The sequence below is a fragment of the Polyodon spathula genome, chromosome 1, assembly GCF_017654505.1.
Source record: "Polyodon spathula isolate WHYD16114869_AA chromosome 1, ASM1765450v1, whole genome shotgun sequence".
NCBI classification, from domain to species: domain Eukaryota; kingdom Metazoa; phylum Chordata; class Actinopteri; order Acipenseriformes; family Polyodontidae; genus Polyodon; species Polyodon spathula.
Genome location: NC_054534.1, coordinates 3,627,130 through 3,644,750, shown reverse-complemented (window position 1 = coordinate 3,644,750; position 17,621 = coordinate 3,627,130). Strand labels below are relative to the sequence as shown.

General features: G+C 40.9%; 1 protein-coding gene across 7 annotated transcripts in view; it reads left to right on the top strand.

The window, feature by feature from the left end:
* Positions 1-17,621, top strand: part of LOC121312830 (single-stranded DNA-binding protein 2) — a 117,128-nt gene that overhangs the window by 84,373 nt on the left and 15,134 nt on the right. For 4 of the 7 annotated variants that reach the window (XM_041244672.1, XM_041244644.1, XM_041244691.1 and 1 more), the window contains exons 6-11: positions 7,392-7,469; positions 9,056-9,115; positions 10,165-10,231; positions 10,780-10,850; positions 12,337-12,404; positions 13,240-13,288. In XM_041244672.1, the coding sequence (XP_041100606.1) occupies positions 7,392-7,469; positions 9,056-9,115; positions 10,165-10,231; positions 10,780-10,850; positions 12,337-12,404; positions 13,240-13,288 (393 nt within the window). The remainder of the gene's footprint in view (positions 1-7,391; positions 7,470-9,055; positions 9,116-10,164; positions 10,232-10,779; positions 10,851-12,336; positions 12,405-13,239; positions 13,289-17,621) is intronic. The other 3 variants (XM_041244700.1, XM_041244662.1, XM_041244682.1) reach the window with 1 other exon arrangement.

Genomic DNA, 17,621 nt, shown 5'->3' with positions numbered 1-17,621 from the left:
TAATTTAAGGATTACAAAACAAATACATGTGGGTTTTTTTTTACCCTGAGAAGTTTTCTAAGCACATTTTACCCTCTTAATATTTATGTTACGGCCTTATAACAGTTTGCAAAATTTTAATCCTAACAGCTGGAACCATGGATTAAAAATGACGCTTCATTTATTGAGCCTTAGAAGTCCTGTCTTCTGGATGTGAATTGAGCTTGTGTAATTTACTTGTGTTTGTTAGCCTTCTCTTCAGCTGAAGAGGCACAGGATTTAGCAACAGGCAAATTCATACATTTTAAGGCTGTCAGTTAAGCCTCCAAATAGCAATCGATGAATTGGGCACAGAAAATTGAATCGTTCGAATAAAGATCATTATTTTTACCGCCCACGTACATTTTCGCTCCATTCCTCTCCCCGCGACGTGATTATTTTAACATCATTGCTGTTCAGTAAAAGGTTGTGTACAACAGTTGAATGCAAGGGGTAATCACGCCTTGGTACCGTTAGGAGAAAGAAGAAACAACATTCGCAACAAGCCTAAGGCAAGTTTAACATACTACAGGAGTGTTACTAAAATATTTATTCCAAACAGAATTCAGTACTTTGGAAAGCAGTCTATGTAATCTAGACACAAGTTTATGAAAAATAAATGTGTTTTTTTATTCAGTGACAGCTGCAGCATCACGCATTGCATCTTGTTAATACTGTACCGCCTAACCTTCACTATTTGTGAAACACATATTATTATTATTATTATTATTATTATTATTATTATTATATTAAATAATAATAATAATAATAATAATAATAATAATAATAATAATAATAAAAAAATGCATTTACTTACTACAAAATGCATACCCACTATAGGTCAAGCTGATCATTACTCCAAAAGTTTTTTTTTTTAAACGTTATTGTTAAATACACGTTCTGTAACAGTCATTTCAAAACTCCAAAGAAGCGCAAACTATATACAGTCAGTTTTCTTCAATGTGCACAATTTGTCGTCCTGCTCTGGATTCAGGGCGGTGCGTTTTTTTGTTTGTTTGTTTGTTTACAGCGAATACACAGAGGGGCGTACTTACAAAGCATTTTCAAAACTCATTCACTGGTAGGATGGGACCAGCAAATCAGATGTTAGCTAACACGAGCAGGACAAGAAGAACACGCCCACTGCTTGTCTGGCAGAAGTACTGTAAATAGAAAGGCAGGGCATTCTGTGCATTTTCGTTGATAAACTTAATGATTTCCATTACATGAGAGTAGATGTTGAACTTCATGCTGATTTGAACTCGGCTCTCCCCAAGATAAGCACTAACTAAGACGCAGCTTTGCAGAAAACTAATGTGATCCATCTGCACCTCCATCCATTTGCGTTGTTTTCCATCTGATGATGTAGATATCCTTCTGTCTGGTGTTGATTGCTGAAGTGTAATGGTGGCTCCAGGGATCAGCTCATTTTGCCTTCCCAGCGCGTCAGCACACACAACGGCTGCAATACTGGCTCCGGGAATCAACCCAGTGTGGTCTCTCCAGTGCATCAGCATGACAACCGTCTGGATTGAGCTAAGTAGGATACATCTCTGGGGTCTTCAAGTGGGCACCTTCCATCCTCTGTGTTTCATTGACTAGCCCACGACACCTCAAGAGGGCTCAATAGTGATTCTGGCATCCCAGCATTAGCCCCCTCCATCCCCCACTCAGCTCAGCCCAGCTTACTTACCTGTACAACAGCGTTGCTTTCTTTCTATTGTGCTTGAGATCCCCATCCAGAATCTTTCCGTCTCAACCACAGCCAGTTGCTGCTCCTTTCTGCTGCTTCAGATAAGTTCTTCACTGTGCGACGCAACTCTTGGCCATTGAATCCGATGTCTCTGAGAAACTGGGTTGTAGAGTGTGCCACAAATCCTCGACAACCCACCTCCACTGGGTAAACCTGGACTCTCAATCCTTGCTGTTCCGCTTCAGCAGCTAGTTGAGCATACCGAAGCTTCTTCCTCTCATACGCCTCATCCACAGCATCTTCCCATGGCACTGGTAACTCTACCAGATGAACAAGGCATGCTAATCCAGACCACAAGACAATGTCTGGTCGAAGGTTAGTGGTGGCAATCTCAGGTGGAAAAATAAGCTGTTAACCAACATCTGCCAGCATCTGCCAGCAGCTTCCAGTCTCTAGCAGCTTCCAGTTGTCCTGGGCAAGCCTTGGTTTTAACAGCTTTTCTTGGTCGTTGCTCTCTTGGACAGAGGAATGTTGTATTTTGTGTGTAATGCTTTGATGGAACTGGTGGCAACTTATTGGTCAGGTTACGTTTGTCTTCCAATGCTAAGGCCAAACATCGCAGCACCTGGTCATGGCGCCAAGTAAACCATCCTTGGCTAAAACCCACCTTACACCCTGTCAAAATGTGCCTTAATGTTGCAGGTGATGAACACAAAGGACATGAGGGATCCTCACCCATCCAGAGGTTTCGGTTCTGTGGTGATGGGAGAACATCATATGCTGATCTGATGAGGAAACTGATCCTGCTCTGTTCCATTGTCCATAGGTCTTGCCAGCCGATCTTGCGTTATTCCACACTCTCCCATCTCATCCATTCTCCCTGCTTGGCCTGGGAAATGGCCTTTATACACCTGATCCTCTCCTCCTGCTTTTGCACCTCATTGACTACCAGCTTCCTTCGTTGAGCTGGGGTTGCCTTCTGCCATATAGGAGGAGCTGAACTGAGACCGTCCATTTTCTTCCAGTTTTCAACACAGGTGCTGCCTCCCTTACGCATTTGTCGCATGAATCTACTAATGTCATTTCTAGTCGGATTTTGGTGCACTTAAACTCCTCAGTTAGAGCAGAGATTGGTAGCTACAGTATTCCTTTACCATAAAGCCCCACTCTGCTGAGGCAGCGTGGAACCCCAACCATTTCCTGACATATGACTAATTAAAGCTTCCAACTTCTCAACTGTTGTCAAAGAAACCTCGTACACAGTCAGTGGCCACAGCAGTCTTGGCAGTAGACCAAACTGAAAGCAACCAGAGTTTGTTTGCCTGGTAAAGCGCTGCTGTCTATGCTCTTCAACCCTTCCACTGCTTGTTGTCTAACTTCTCCCACACAAACTGTGTCCTTTAGATCCCCGTTGTACAAATAATGTTGTTAACTACGCGCGTTACAAAAATTTAATTATTGAATCGATTATACAGTATTTTATATCGATGTAATATAATAATATAACGAGGAAAGAAATCAATCGAAAAATCGGTTTTCATTTTATTCGTAGCAGCCCTAATGCATATATATATGCATATATATATATATATATATATATATATATATATATATATATATATATATATATATATAGATAGATAGATAGATAGATAGATAGATAGATAGATAGATAGATAGATATAAATGATCAAGTGCAGTTATTTATTGATTGCAAAGTGTTCTTCGTACAAACAAAATTGTGCTGGCGCGAATATTTGAACAAGCACTGCTGCAGAAATTACCATGTTCATATAATAGAATTTATAAATGACTGTTTTTACTGTAACGTGTTACGCATTATACTGTTGACTTCTAGCTAATTCATCAGTGAAGCATGTTTGTCCCAGCAGCACAAAATACTGTACCAAGTTTGTGCAACACGTAGCAGCTGCTTAATTAAACACATCTTGTATCTGAGAATATTCATTGTGTAAAACATAGATTTATTTTTATCGACGAGAGAACCCAGTACCCTCCATTCACGTGCTGTTGCACATACCTGGCATTTTGAAATAGCCTGCAATAAAGCTCACTAGCATTCTTTCCTGTACAATTGTTTAAGCTTGCTATAAAATAAAACCTAGGAAAACATATTTACATTTTTGGCTCTCCAATAAACATTGCATCTGCATTTTGAATAAAACAAAGCCAATGTTTTTTTTACCAGGCAGTCAAGCACGTAATATCGTTGAGTTCATACTTCAGTCACCTGGGACACACCATGGAGGCTTTGACTCTTATAACACTAGCAGGGTACAAAATACAAAATACAAAAAAAAAAAAACAGTTAATAAACTGGACTTTGTAAAAATATAAAACATGTGGCTGGTTATTTTTCCACTATCAAAGAGAATTCTGGGGAATTCCATTGTGTTCTACATCATTTCTGAGCCCAGGCGGGTTTTTTTGTTAACCCTTTCCTTTCCTGTTTGAAGCCGATGTAAGAAGGAGGCACTGTCCCTCTCGATTGAGCAGCAGTGTGGGCACTAGTTGTGCAGAGTTGCCACAAGCACATTTCCCAGGTTGCTTTGTGAAGTTCTATGAAGTTGTAAATTGCACTTTGAAGTGATTTCTCTGTCAAATGAAGGTAGTCACTACATGGGGTAATACGTGAATTACTCTCTGGTGGTTTTAACCGTGGTCTGACCATGAAAATACTAGGTGTCTTTTAAAGTATTATATGAATTAATGGCTTAAGAGTATGTAGTATTCTTAGCTGTGAAATATTATTATAGTTCTTTTGTGTAAAATGATATTTTTTTTTACTGGAAAATGCTGTGATTCTTATTTACTTAAGTCACATTAAAACTGTTTAATTCTTTGATGATTGCTTTCTGACCAACTGTGTTTGTGTGTTTTTAACTGTTCTTTAATTATATCGTGCATGACTAACTAAAACTAGAACAGTTAAGAAAACCAGAATAATTAGGGACTTCTGTTGAGTGTGATAACGGGGTGGCATTGCCCTCTAGTGGTGGTAATGGTTTTTAAGCCAGGGTCACATATCAATGGAGGTCTGTAGTGGCTATACTCATACAGTAGCAGGCTCATGGTAGACTGTAGTAGACTGGAATGTGTTCTGTTTCTTGGTACACCTTGCACTTGTCTTCTAAGCAACCCTGATCCTTGATGATCTAGCCCAGTAACTCTCCCTCGTCATTGACTGTGGCAGTTGTTATCCCAGCACTGTGATTCCAGCCCCCTCGTCTGATGATTGTACATTCAGTTTACTGCTGACTGTTTCAGCAGCTCCCTGATGGGCACTTGGGAAGATTTCGCAATATTGTCCCTTAAGGAGGCTGGTTCCAAGTTTGAGAACTCATTCTACTTGTGCATAACTGGACCATTCTAATGCAGTTATCTTAAATACAGTATGGTTAACTGGGATTTATAAGTGTAACAGCAGTTGTGATATACCTGGTTCATCCCTATGGATTATTAAGATAGTATTCCTTACACTGGTGCTGAATAGCATACAGGCTTTTTGGTGGATCTAGCCTGTGTTACACATGTGTATGACAGGCAGCTAGAGCTGAAGAGCAGCTTCTGAGCTCAGGCTGAAGCACAGACTTAGCACCTTAATTGCAATATAAACCATTAAGGATGAGTGGTAACATCATCAAGGGGGTAGAAAAAGAAAAGGCAATGAAAATGTCATTCAAAGCAGGGGGAATGGCCTGTATGAACTGAAAGCTAGTTTGGCTTTACAGCAATGGTCACATGCTCTTTTATGTGATCAGTGGGCAGCTGTAGCAGGTAAAGGTGAGTTGTAGGGTGTTCGGCATGATTGACTATGTTTTTAGTTTTTATGTATTGGTCATTAAACCAAAAGTTACCTCTGGGGCTTACTTTGCAGTTCATCAGTGTATTACAGATAAACATAACTGCAAGTTCAGGTGTTCTTGCAAATCTGCCACTGTTGTTGCTTGTGCACTTTGACCTTTTGATCTAATACGGCTGCCATGATGTGTTTGCTTGAGGTTTTGAGCTGTTGGTTTCATATTCGGTACAGAACTGTATTCTAGGATTCTCTTAGTAAGATTGATACGTCCTTTGAATGGCATGTATCTACAGTGTAGTAGTGTATGTTAAAGTACAAACAGCAGTGCATGTTTGTGCTTAGCGTGACACTGTAATGAAATTGGCCATGTGCTTTTCTGAATGCACGAGCATTTCTGTTGCACCTAGCTTGTTTATTAATGGACACGTGTATCATGTACTGCTGCTACTTTTGAAATACTGTTTGATCCCCAATGATTAGAGCATGCTTTTTTGCTTTCAGTTTACTGCAGTTTAGTGAGACACAGGAGAGAAAAAAAACATGAATGTGACAACCTTAATCAGTAGTATTTTTTTTGTGTGTCAATATAATATAAATAACATTAATAAAAAGGGTGGAAATTCCTATTAGTTGAATGAATGTAGTGATAACTGAAGTTGTATTATAGACAAATGGAATGTCTCAGGGTCAGTGTTCACACAGTTGGTAGAGCAATGGTTAATATACAGTCCATACTGCAGCGTGCTCTGGTTAAGATGTAAATGATGCAAGCAAGTGTAGTCTTGCTTATACACTGGTGACCCTGTATTCAGGTCAGTACGGTAATCCTGTGACTCAGCGTGTTCCCAGGGCAGCTGGCAGTGCCCACTCAGTGCAGATTAACCCTCTTTAATGGCAGCCAGCAACACTCACTAGCTAATTCTCTTGTTTATTGCTGATGTTCGCTTCTTACTGTTGCAAGGAATGCAAACCGGTGCAGCTCTGTCTCTTCTGTCTTCTCTGCAGATTACAAGTGCTCTACCACTGTGCTACAGCAACAAATTAAAAGAAGCAACAACAAAAAAGGGTGCTTTTTGAATATCGTTGAAGTGAAACTGAAAACCAGTACCGCAGTCCTTTTATTTCTCTAGTGGGCTTTTCTAAATTGTATTTACGTACATATTTAACTTTTTCCAAAGCGTGGCACAGTATGAGTTTCCCGTTTCCTGGCAGGCTTATCATACGGCATTCATTGACACTTGTTGTAATTACTCTTTGCAGCGATTCAGAGTAGTTATGGGTTCTGCTGCTCCGATACAAAGTTATCATTTTCCTCTAATCCTGCCTTTGCCTGGCTTTGAACTAGCTTGGAGACAATGTAGCCTGTATCCGGAGCTCCACCGAGTCCCCACTTCAGACACCCCTCAGCTTCCAGTCCACAGGCGTTAGTACTCGAGGTGAAGAGCGTACCAGATCAAGGCTTGTCAGTGGAGATATTCCTGTATGCCTGTAGTGTTCTGCTGATTTTACATTGTTTTTTTTTAAATATTTTTAACCACACCATGGAGGCATCAATGCATATATTTACTTACTGACGGGAAGATATCTTTGTTTTGTTTGGGGGAGATGGGGGGGGGGGGCCGGGGGGCTAGCATCCCTAGTTATTACACCTAATTGTGATCTCTTCAGGATTAATAATAACAAAAACATGAAGATTTTAAAAACGCCAGTTTGCTGGCAATGTATTATTAGTAGTTCCCACAAGACGAGGCTCAACTGTATTGCCAAACGTGGGCACAATCACACTTTGGGACGTATTCACACTTTACATATTTGACATTTCTGTGTTGTAATTTGTGAATTTCCTTTTCTCCGTAGGGACCTCCCGGTTCACAGCCTTCACCACATGCACAGCCTCCACCTCACAGCAATCCCATGATGGGGCCTCACAGTCAGGTAATAATCCTGGACTACCACTCCTAGACAAGCCGCACACTAGAACAGGGACTGGGACTAGAACAGAACAGCACATCATTGTAGCATGCAGTATAGAGCCTTTCGTCAAGAAATAAATACACAAAGTTGTGCCATGTATGTCTTTTAACATTAATTGAAAACAATTTGTCAAACAAAACAAAAAAAAGCAAACTTCGCCCCTGTAACAATCCAGTCAAGAAGGACACAAGACAATACACCAGCCCCCCTTCCTAATATAAAACCATATATTTAAAGTTTGTGCAACAACACCGTAAGAAAAAACAAAACACTCCTCTTGTGTTGCATGTAGGTGAAAGAGACCTGTACAGAGAAATAATGGCTTCAATGTAGATTGATCCATCGAGAGGGCTTCCTGCTGTACCTGGCAGCCAGGTAGAGAGAGGATAAGGTTTAGCCCTTTCCACGTTTGCCTTAGGGTTAATTCACTGCTTGTAAACACTTTACTGTAATAGAGAGAAACAATTGCTAATCATTTGTCACCCTGTTCTGAGTTACCACAGAGACGTTGACAATGTGCATTTTTAATCCTCTAGAATACTGGTACCAACATTTACAACATGCACCACCTGCTTTCTATTGTGTTCCCTTTGAAGGTTATAAAAGTAGAATGCAACACATGTTTTATTGGGAAGCCAATCAGGGAAGAAAGCAAATGGGCAAATGTTGGGATTGATTCATCAGACTATAAGACTACAACAATGAAGATGCCTCAGCAAGTTTTTCAATAAGGTTCTTCCTCCATTTGTAAACTACTTTTGCGTGAAAGTGCCACCTTTAATTCGATACAGTATGTGTTTGAAACCACAATACCTCCATTGTAAGCGTTGTATCCAGTGTGTCTTACCTGCATCCTGGTCTCCCTTCTTTGTTGTGTGATGATGCCTTAAAGCCTGCAGCTACGGGAGGGGGAGGGGGGCCTCCTCAGACAAAACATGCAGTCATGTTAACAAGATTCCCATTGTTACATTTTTTTTCTGTCTTGATTTACATAGACATAAATGGAAAAAGGTAAATGGTGCATAAAAACGGCCCATAAATCATTATGCTACCCCACAGCTGAACACTATGCTGACATTGACCTATGAGCCAAGATTTTCTTGCATTACAATTGCATTCATAGTGTGCAAGTGCTGAATAACACACAGGGGTCAGCCTCCATTTCCGACAGCCCCTGATGTCAAGTGGGTTGTTGTTGCACTGCAGATTATAATGTATTCATATGCATTATCATGAGCTTTGCGTTGGCAGTCTAGTGACAGATAGGATGTTGTATTCTGTACCATGGCTGTGTTATAGCTGTGTGAAGTTGCACCGAGTTTGCAATTTTGGGATCAGCCAATAGGTGTCTAATTTCTCTTTTTATTCTTATGCCTAAGTGATGAATTCCAGTGGTGTTCAAAAGTCGGAAACGTTGCTGCCTCTTCATCAAATATTCACCTGTCCAGCTACCTGCCTTGCCCAGGCCGGCGGTCAGTGTACTACAGGGCTGGCAGCTCTCTTCTTAACTGGGTTTTTTTTTTTGTTTGTCTTTCTTATTTTGACAGCCGTTCATGTCGCCTCGTTACCCTGGAGGTCCGCGGCCGCCCCTCAGAATACCGAATCAGGTACTGTATCCATCGTCTTCCAGCATCAGACACTCTCAGCTTGGCATTTATTTATCTGCAACACTGAACAGTGGGAAAACTGAGTCTGGGGGGATGAGGTAGATCAAAAGTGCATTTAGAAAAGATTAGCAGATTCTACAGACCTTTCGTTCATTCACTGCTGTGAGAAATACCAGGAACACTGCGTCATGATGACCGTTTTTCTTCTTTTTCTTTGATGTCATTAAGTGGATAAACACTCCATCAGTCTCTCACAAGCCTTTCAGTTCTCCCTGGTCACTGAGCAAACATTGTCCAGTGCTGGGTCACATTCTGCTTTCTGATATATGATACTAATATAACGTTTATCGTGGTGGATAATTAAGGGTTTATGGCATTGCTGTGGCATGTTACAAAGTAATAATGGAACTCCCAAATCTAGTATTGAGTTTCATTATGACTGAGCTGTGCCATTATCATTGTTGTTAAAGTTATTTCTTTATTTTCCTCGGTTTGCCTATAATAGTCATTGTAGTGCACTGACATGGTTCCCTTTTTGAGAGTTTCGTCAGTAAGCAGTGGTTTTAGAACAGGTGTTTTTAATTGTTGTCATCTTTCCGTCGTGCTTTTTTTGCTGTTCAGTAACACCAGCACATCTCACCCCCCAGAGTGGGAGAGCCATTCCCTGTTGCTGTCTAATGTATTTTATAGCATATTAGACAGCGTTGCATTATTTGGATCGTAGCTTCATGATGTGTGTTTACTATAAAATGGCCCGGACAAACCAAGAGGTGTAAGTGACTCGCCGAAACGGATTCCAGTCCAAGACCATGTGATTATTTTCTGTATACAAGCACATGGATCTGGATCTCAGTAGGCTAGGGTGACATTGCTGTTGTTCTGGTAGTGTTATTGTATATGTTACAAGACATTTTAGAAGCCCAGGAACACATCTGAATGCTTGCGGTTGTATGAGATCGCCTAGCGGAGGTGTGGGTTTTGTCGCACAACACTGTTGTTGCTTACGTCTACCAATGGGATCAAATAACTTGTGTTTGTTCAATATTCAGGCATTAGGGGGAGTCCCAGGAAACCAGCCATTACTACCAAGTGGGATGGACCCGACACGGCTGCAAGGTTAGTGTGTGTTATTTTTTGAAAGGATCAATCACTAAATGAGACTTGGCAAATAAGAAATGAGCTGTGCGCAGAGTAACTGCTAGGGTTTGGGCACGGCACAGCCTAGGTAAGGGATGTGCATAGTATGGTAACACATGTTTAAGTGGCTGTGTAAAGCTAGTAAAGTATGTCAACCCTTTGTGCTGGTATATTAAACAGACAACCTCCTGTTAGTCAAAAACAAATTCATTCTAGTCGTGTTGTTTTCTTGGTACTGTCTGTATAAGTCAGTATTTACAGGTTCTGGGTGAAAATGGCCTGCAGCTTTTGTAAAATCCAAGAATGAAAGCCTTGGTGTGGTATTTTGCTTGCCATGATTGTAAACATTTAAATGGTAAATAAAAATAAAATCCTAATTGTCCTAGTATTTCACAAAATGTACTACTATTTACTTTTTCAGGAAAATGCAAGTTTAAACAGTAAAGGTTTAGACCTCAAATACATATCACATGTGCATCGTAACACCATTCGTGCCATTTAAAAGCTTGTTAAATTGTTTTACTCAGGGCATCCAAGCATGGGCGGGCCAATGCAACGAATGACTCCGCCTCGGGGGATGGTCCCGCTAGGACCGCAGGTATGTGGGCAACAACTGAAGGCTTTTTGCAGTAAAATAATCCCATAACTTCAGCTCAGCAGCACTGATTGATAACAGCAAAGTGGCTATCAGTTATTACATAAAGTATTTTTGTTATTTCCAAGGGCAACCAACATTCTTGGAAACATTCGATACAATATGTATAAGTGTAAATATAAGGTGCACTCCAGCTATTACCATCCCCAAGGGATGGTGTAAACCAGTACTTATTCGTTGGCTTCTTTTAAGTCAGTCCTTTTATAGCGCAGTTGCCAGAACGGACTGGAATCGGTTCAAGCAAACCTGTGATTTCCCCTCGTCCTGCCAGCTCTCATTTATTTTTGTGAACTATTATAATTGCTAAGATTTTGTGATCAGTACAAAATCTCTGTTTCCAATACATCCAGTTTGAAATTCCCTTTTTGAAAAATTGAAAAAATAGAATTGACCCCAACCCTGACCTCAATCCCCTTGGACATTTAACTGCTATTTACATTTGAACAAAAAGGAAGAACAATTCAAAAAACAGTCTTGTTTTCTGGAAATGGCCAAAACGAGCAGTCCCCAAACAGTGTCATTATCTGTGTTCAACAAAAGCAGGATAGAGGACACCTGGCCTTGAATGTCTCCTCACTGCTGCAACCCACGTACAGCCTACAGAGGACCACAGTCCAAACTCAGGCATTTACAAGAGCAGGTCCAGTAGGTTCATTTCCCAGATGCCGGGAAGCTCAATAATACTACACACTGCAGTGGAAACCTTTTGAGAAAGAACCGTAACCTGTGCAGTTGAATTGCCCGGTTTACAACAACTTGTGACCAGTGCCACCTCAAACCATGTGGACTATTTTGGAAATACAGCTTTTAAAACAATTAAGAGATATTCAGAGATGGGTACTTGAGGCATGTGTATACAGACACACCTGGACTAACTCATTTCTAGTACACATAATAGATGCCAGACAGTGGTGGTCACACCCCATAGAGATATACAGCATAGAGGGTTGTCAGTTGGGACCATTTCTCAGCCCAGACTGCAGTGTCTGATATTTGCAGATTCCCAATATCTCACATCCCACATTATACATGTTTTGCATCAAAATGACTTTACACTCTAGTAGAGGGGCATTATCTCAGTATAGAATTTGGGATTTTATAGCACTTAATGTACACCCCTCTGAATATCCTATGATTGTTTGGAGCAGTGTGGTTTAGTTTGGTGCATAACCCATTGTGTGTTGAGGTTAACTGCGCCCCTACGGTACCTGCTGTGAACTGGCCTCTTCAATGGGAAGTGGTTGAATCCCAGGCTAGATGCGTCACGCTCTGCTCTGCCTTCAGCATTTCCTGCCGTTTACATTGCCCCTTTTATTTTTTACTTGCCATTTCCTAAGGGAATCATTAACCTGCTTTCCTTTCTTTCCCCTTCCTCTTTGGTTTTTGTTTTTATTTTTGTGGTTAGTCTGATCCTTGGTTATCATTGCAGAGCTATGGAGGTGCAATGAGGCCCCCTTTGAATGCTCTAGGTGGCCCTGGAATGCCTGGGATGAATATGTAAGTAAAAAGAAGAGCATTCTCTTTGAAGCAGCCAGTGCTATCGCAGTGACTGTACTGGAATAAACAACAATTCAAAATCCCCATTAGAGATCACAACTATGCATTTGCTCTGTATTAGCCCTTGTTCGTAATATTCACTGGTCCACTTGTATTCAAATTGTTCTATGAGTCTGTTACTTTACATTTGTTTCTTCAAATGTTTTTCACAAAAGAAGGCTTTTATTTGTTATTTTATCTGTGATAAAGGCGTTTAAGTTAAGAGGATAGGTGGATGGTGTTGGGGCTTGCTGTGTGTTTAACTCTAACCCCTGTTTGGTTGTGTTGATAAAAATTTGTACCCGCTTCTCATCCCCAGTGTTTATGGAAAATGAATCACAGAGTTTTACACATACTTCAGTTAATATTAACTAAAATTACCCAATATCTTGTATCTTTAGGCAGCTCAATGGGTCATATAATCTAATGGGGTGTTAAAATTGTTAAGGAAATTGTCCGGTACATTAAAACCTTGTGCATTGGACATTTTTACCCTATAAATATTCTTCATGCTAAGTCCTTTAAAAAAAAAAAACAAGAACATGCTTGGTAAAATTTGCTTTAAGGAACCCTTATGTTGTATTTAACGCAAGATCACAGATTAAGAATCTTATTATTAGTTTTATTTTTTTAATGCAGTAGGTCTTACAAGGTTTAGTGCAGCACTGTTAGCGCTGTCACACCCTCAGGGACTGTAGAGTTTAGTTTCTCACAAGCCCAGATTGTTGGCTGGTGAGGAGCCAAACCTTGTTTGGTTGTTTGAATTAAACCCCCCATCTGTCGCTACATTGTGCAGGGGTCCAGGAGGCGGCAGAGCGTGGCCAAACCCTCCCAATGCCAACTCAGTAAGTACACTTCAAGGCATTTTTTCAAAGATTATCAACTCCAAAGTGTGAATTACACAGGAAAAAGCAACTGCACATTGACATATTACAACATGTTAATGTTATCAAGAGGCAAAACTGCAGTGTGTGCTTAATATACCTGCTAAGGTGTTCTATATATGTACAGTATATACACACTTGTCTGCAGAGATATTATTGATTGAATGTGTTGCTTATATTCTGTGCCTGTAATCCGAGTCCTGTCTGGAACGGCCCTCTAGTGCTTCTTTTCCACTGTACTACCGAGCCATGCCGGGGCAGTACCGAGCCTGGGTTGTTACCCACTGCAGAGCCGAGCCGTGCTACTGAATTTGCACACAGTGAAAGACAGTTCTTATTAATTATTCTTACTAATTCACTCAGTTTGCCAAATGGTGTTCTGAAATTAAGGACCAATGGTACAGCTCTATCTGGTATCGCTATATTTTGTAAATATATTTAGGAATGTCTTTACAATCCACTCATTTTACTGATTTATATCAACTTACTAAAGTTCAGTTATTTCTTTTGATGGGGGGAAAAAAGAAGGTTTTAAAATTGATACAAGTATACAAATATCTTTGTTTAGGTGGTTATAAAAAAGAAGCTGTGCGTGCGCAGTGAGAGCCGTAGTTTTTGTTTGACTATATTTACGCTATTTTGTTTGACTATATTTTTGTAAATAAGTTTAGAATTGTTTTATTTTGCTTTTTTTTTTCTTTATATTAATACAATAAAGGTCAAGGATGACAGATTTGGTTGAATTTTGTGTTTTTGAGTCTGTGAGTTAAGTGTACCGTACCTGGGGTTTATGTCCATTTGCTTCAAATCGTCAGAAATTGGTGCATAAATGTTCTCATTTCTGACAGACGACTTCAGAGCTTCCTGAAAATGTCTATCTTCCCACAGAAAAAGTAGAGCCTGCACCTGTCTGTACTTTTCTCTCATCACACTCGCTGCCCGGCCATTTGTTGTTTGTCTTTGTGGAGTGATAAAACGTAATGACGAACACCCTTAACCCCGCCCCTGGCTCGGCTCAGCTCGCAGCCTGATTCAGATGTCTTGTGAGGCTGGAATTTCACAGTTTGGTTCTCTCTCGGCTCGGCAAATAGCCAGTGGAGAACCACCCTCACCCATACGGTCCTGACCCCTCATGGGTCAGATGTGCCAGTGGAGAAGTGGTATAGGGCTACTGCTGTACCTGTAGCCACTAGCCATAGTTATACTGCGGGTTAACCTAGGTCGATCTGTACAACTTCAGTGTACTTCTTATGAATACAAGGTGCCACACCCCAATAAAGCTCTACAGCAAGTTTGGTTTGGCAGTTCCAGGAATTCCCATAGATTTCCAATAATGATGGCGTGGATTGCCTATTTCACAGTTATGTGAAATCGGTATAAGAGCTTAGTTAAGCAGCTTCTAAATCACCCAGTGTCATTCTGAGCAAGGCAGTATTTTCTGCCACCTCATTAACATGTTAAACTAATACAAATAATCTATCAACGTATTCCCCTCTGGCACATTGACTAAATCATAGATTGTGTTCTCCCGGGGCAATGCCAACATTGCCTTTCCTGTGAGGTAACTTGTCATACTGCCTGTTTGCTTACAGTGTACTTTTCTGTATTATGTATATAAAAGTAAAATAGAACAGCATGTGAGTTTGTCGTTGTATAGTGTGACCAGGTTGCATGTTTCCAGCTGTATTTAAATACATTTGAGTAGAGTAAGTATGTTATATATTTATATAGCGAGAACCGCTTATCCAGTTGTGATGAAACCACATTTTGTGGTAACTCTTCTTCTTGGCTCGTGAATAGCAGATAGATTGTTTGAAGCAACTCCATTATGAAAAGACCCCCTATTATTGTTGTTATGAGGTCCCTAGGCATAACAAAAACTAGAGCTAGTTCTTGTATAATATGCTTTGCATTCTGTAAGACTTTTTCAATGCATGTCTTTGTTGTAGGGCTTGGTTTCTGCTTGCTATTTTAGCCTGAGTGTCACCGTTGCTGATGATCTCCTTTGCGTTTTGCATTAAAGACTCTGCCTGTATAAATATTTGATTAGAAAAAGAAATGTATTAATGATGGCTTGCACCCTGACCGGAATGCTGTTATGTCAGTTATAAGGCAATTTAGAGGATAGAAACGTGCCTGAAGCCTCTTTGGAAGTTGCAGGTGTGTCAATCAAGAACAGATGCTAACCGTTTAAGATCCCATTAACACCTTGAGTCAGGAGCAAGCACACTCTGAAACTAAAGCTACTACAGTCCAACCTGATTCAGATTAAAGGGCTGCTTTAATATCATCAACGTTTCACTAACATTGGATTTCATACCTGTTAAATATCCCACCGTGTGTGTTGTCTAGGACTGTTTCTGCTGCAGTCATTGATTACCAAGCACACTAACCGGTCCCACTAATTATTCCATAGGGTTAGGAAACTAAAGACATTACAATCTACAGCTCTGTGCTCTCTGTTTCTGTGCCCTTTGTTAAATCTGTATTTAACAAAATTAGATTTTACGTTTTGTTATAAATAGTTAAATGTTAAGAGAGAAAAGTGATCATGCCCACAGCCTTCGTAGAAGTATACTGAAGCGAGGTGCCCATCGATGATGGTTCAACCGTGTGTTAGTTGACTGCGATGGAGGTTGTGCGTCCCTATTAGAAAATGATTTTTACCATTGTTTTCTTAAAAAAACATCTTAAAGTCTAGATTTACCTTGTACTGATTCGTCAGGTATCTTTCCGCTGTGAAAAGACATTCTAAGAAAAGCGACAGCGAGTGGGAGAAGTACAGCGTGGAAAAGTACAGAGCAGTTTCGAAGCAGAAAGGAGAAATTGCATCTTGAATTGCTTTAATCAGAAAACAGAGGACATTGGGGAAACACAGCCGCGTGTGTTTTTCTGATAACAAACAAGCTGAAACTCGGAGCAGCTGATTCAAATTCAGCGCCGTTTTGAGACACGGGCGAGGGGAGGAGCCGACAGCACAGCAGAACAACGCAGTTAAACGAGGCAGTCTTCCCAGCGACAGCGAGTGGAAGCGACAGCGAGTGGGAGAAGTACAGCGTGGAAAAGTACAGAGCAGTTTCGAAGCAGAAAGGAGAAATTGCATCTTGAATTGCTTTAATCAGAAAACAGAGGACATTGGGGAAACACAGCCGCGTGTGTTTTTCTGATAACAAACAAGCTGAAACTCGGAGCAGCTGATTCAAATTCAGCGCCGTTTTGAGACACGGGCGAGGGGAGGAGCCAACAGCACAGCAGAACAACGCAGTTAAACGAGGCAGTCTTCCCAGCGACAGCGAGTGGGAGAAGTACAGCGTGGAAAAGTACAGAGCAGTTTCGAAGCAGTTTGAAAGCAGGTTGACGGCTGCAGAAGAAACTAAACTTCAAAAAAAAAAAACCCTCAACATGGTCTTCAAGCCAGTAATCTGTGACACCTGCTTGATGTGGGAAATCCGAGAAAACCCAGCGGAGCTAAACCAAGTGTGCGTAAAGTGCCGCGCGATCCAGGATTTGCATAAACTAGTAAGCATGCTAGAAATGGAGCTGGAAGAAGTGAGACAGCAACAAGATCTTGAGGAACTGGCACACCCACAATTCATGGAAGTCTGCATCACCCCTAACAGACTGAAAGCCACCAGGGAGATAGAAGGTCAGAACAGCTGGGTTCAGGTAGGCAGAAGCAGGGAAAAAAAGAAACTTCATCAAACACAACCACCAGAAATCAAAACAACCAACAGATTTGAGTCACTTCAGAATTGTGATGAGCAGAACCAACAACAAGAGAATGAAAGGAACAACATCCAGGACCCCATTGACAGTGGTGACCAGACAGCAAAAAGAAGGGAGGTCATGATTGTTGGGGACTCCATATTGAGAAACACAGCAAGTTCAGTTCGCAGTTTGGACCCCCTTACTACAACAGTGTGCTGCCTTCCGGGAGCCTCGGTCAAGCACATCACTGAAAACGTGGACAGGCTCCTAGAACGAACAGGAGACGACCCGGTAGTAGTCGTCCACATCGGTACAAACAACATTGGAAGAGACAGACCAAAATCCCTGCAAAACAAATTCAGAGAGCTAGGAAGGAAATTAAAAGAGAAAACCAAAACTGTGGTATTTTCTGGTATACTACCCGCACCTTGCAAAGGACCATATGGACAGCTGGAAATAATAAATCAAAACCAATGGTTGAAGACGTGGTGCACACGGGAAGGCTTCACCTATCTTGATCATTGGACCACTTTCTACAACGAGGACTATCTGTATAGACGGGATGGACTGCATTTAAATAACAAGG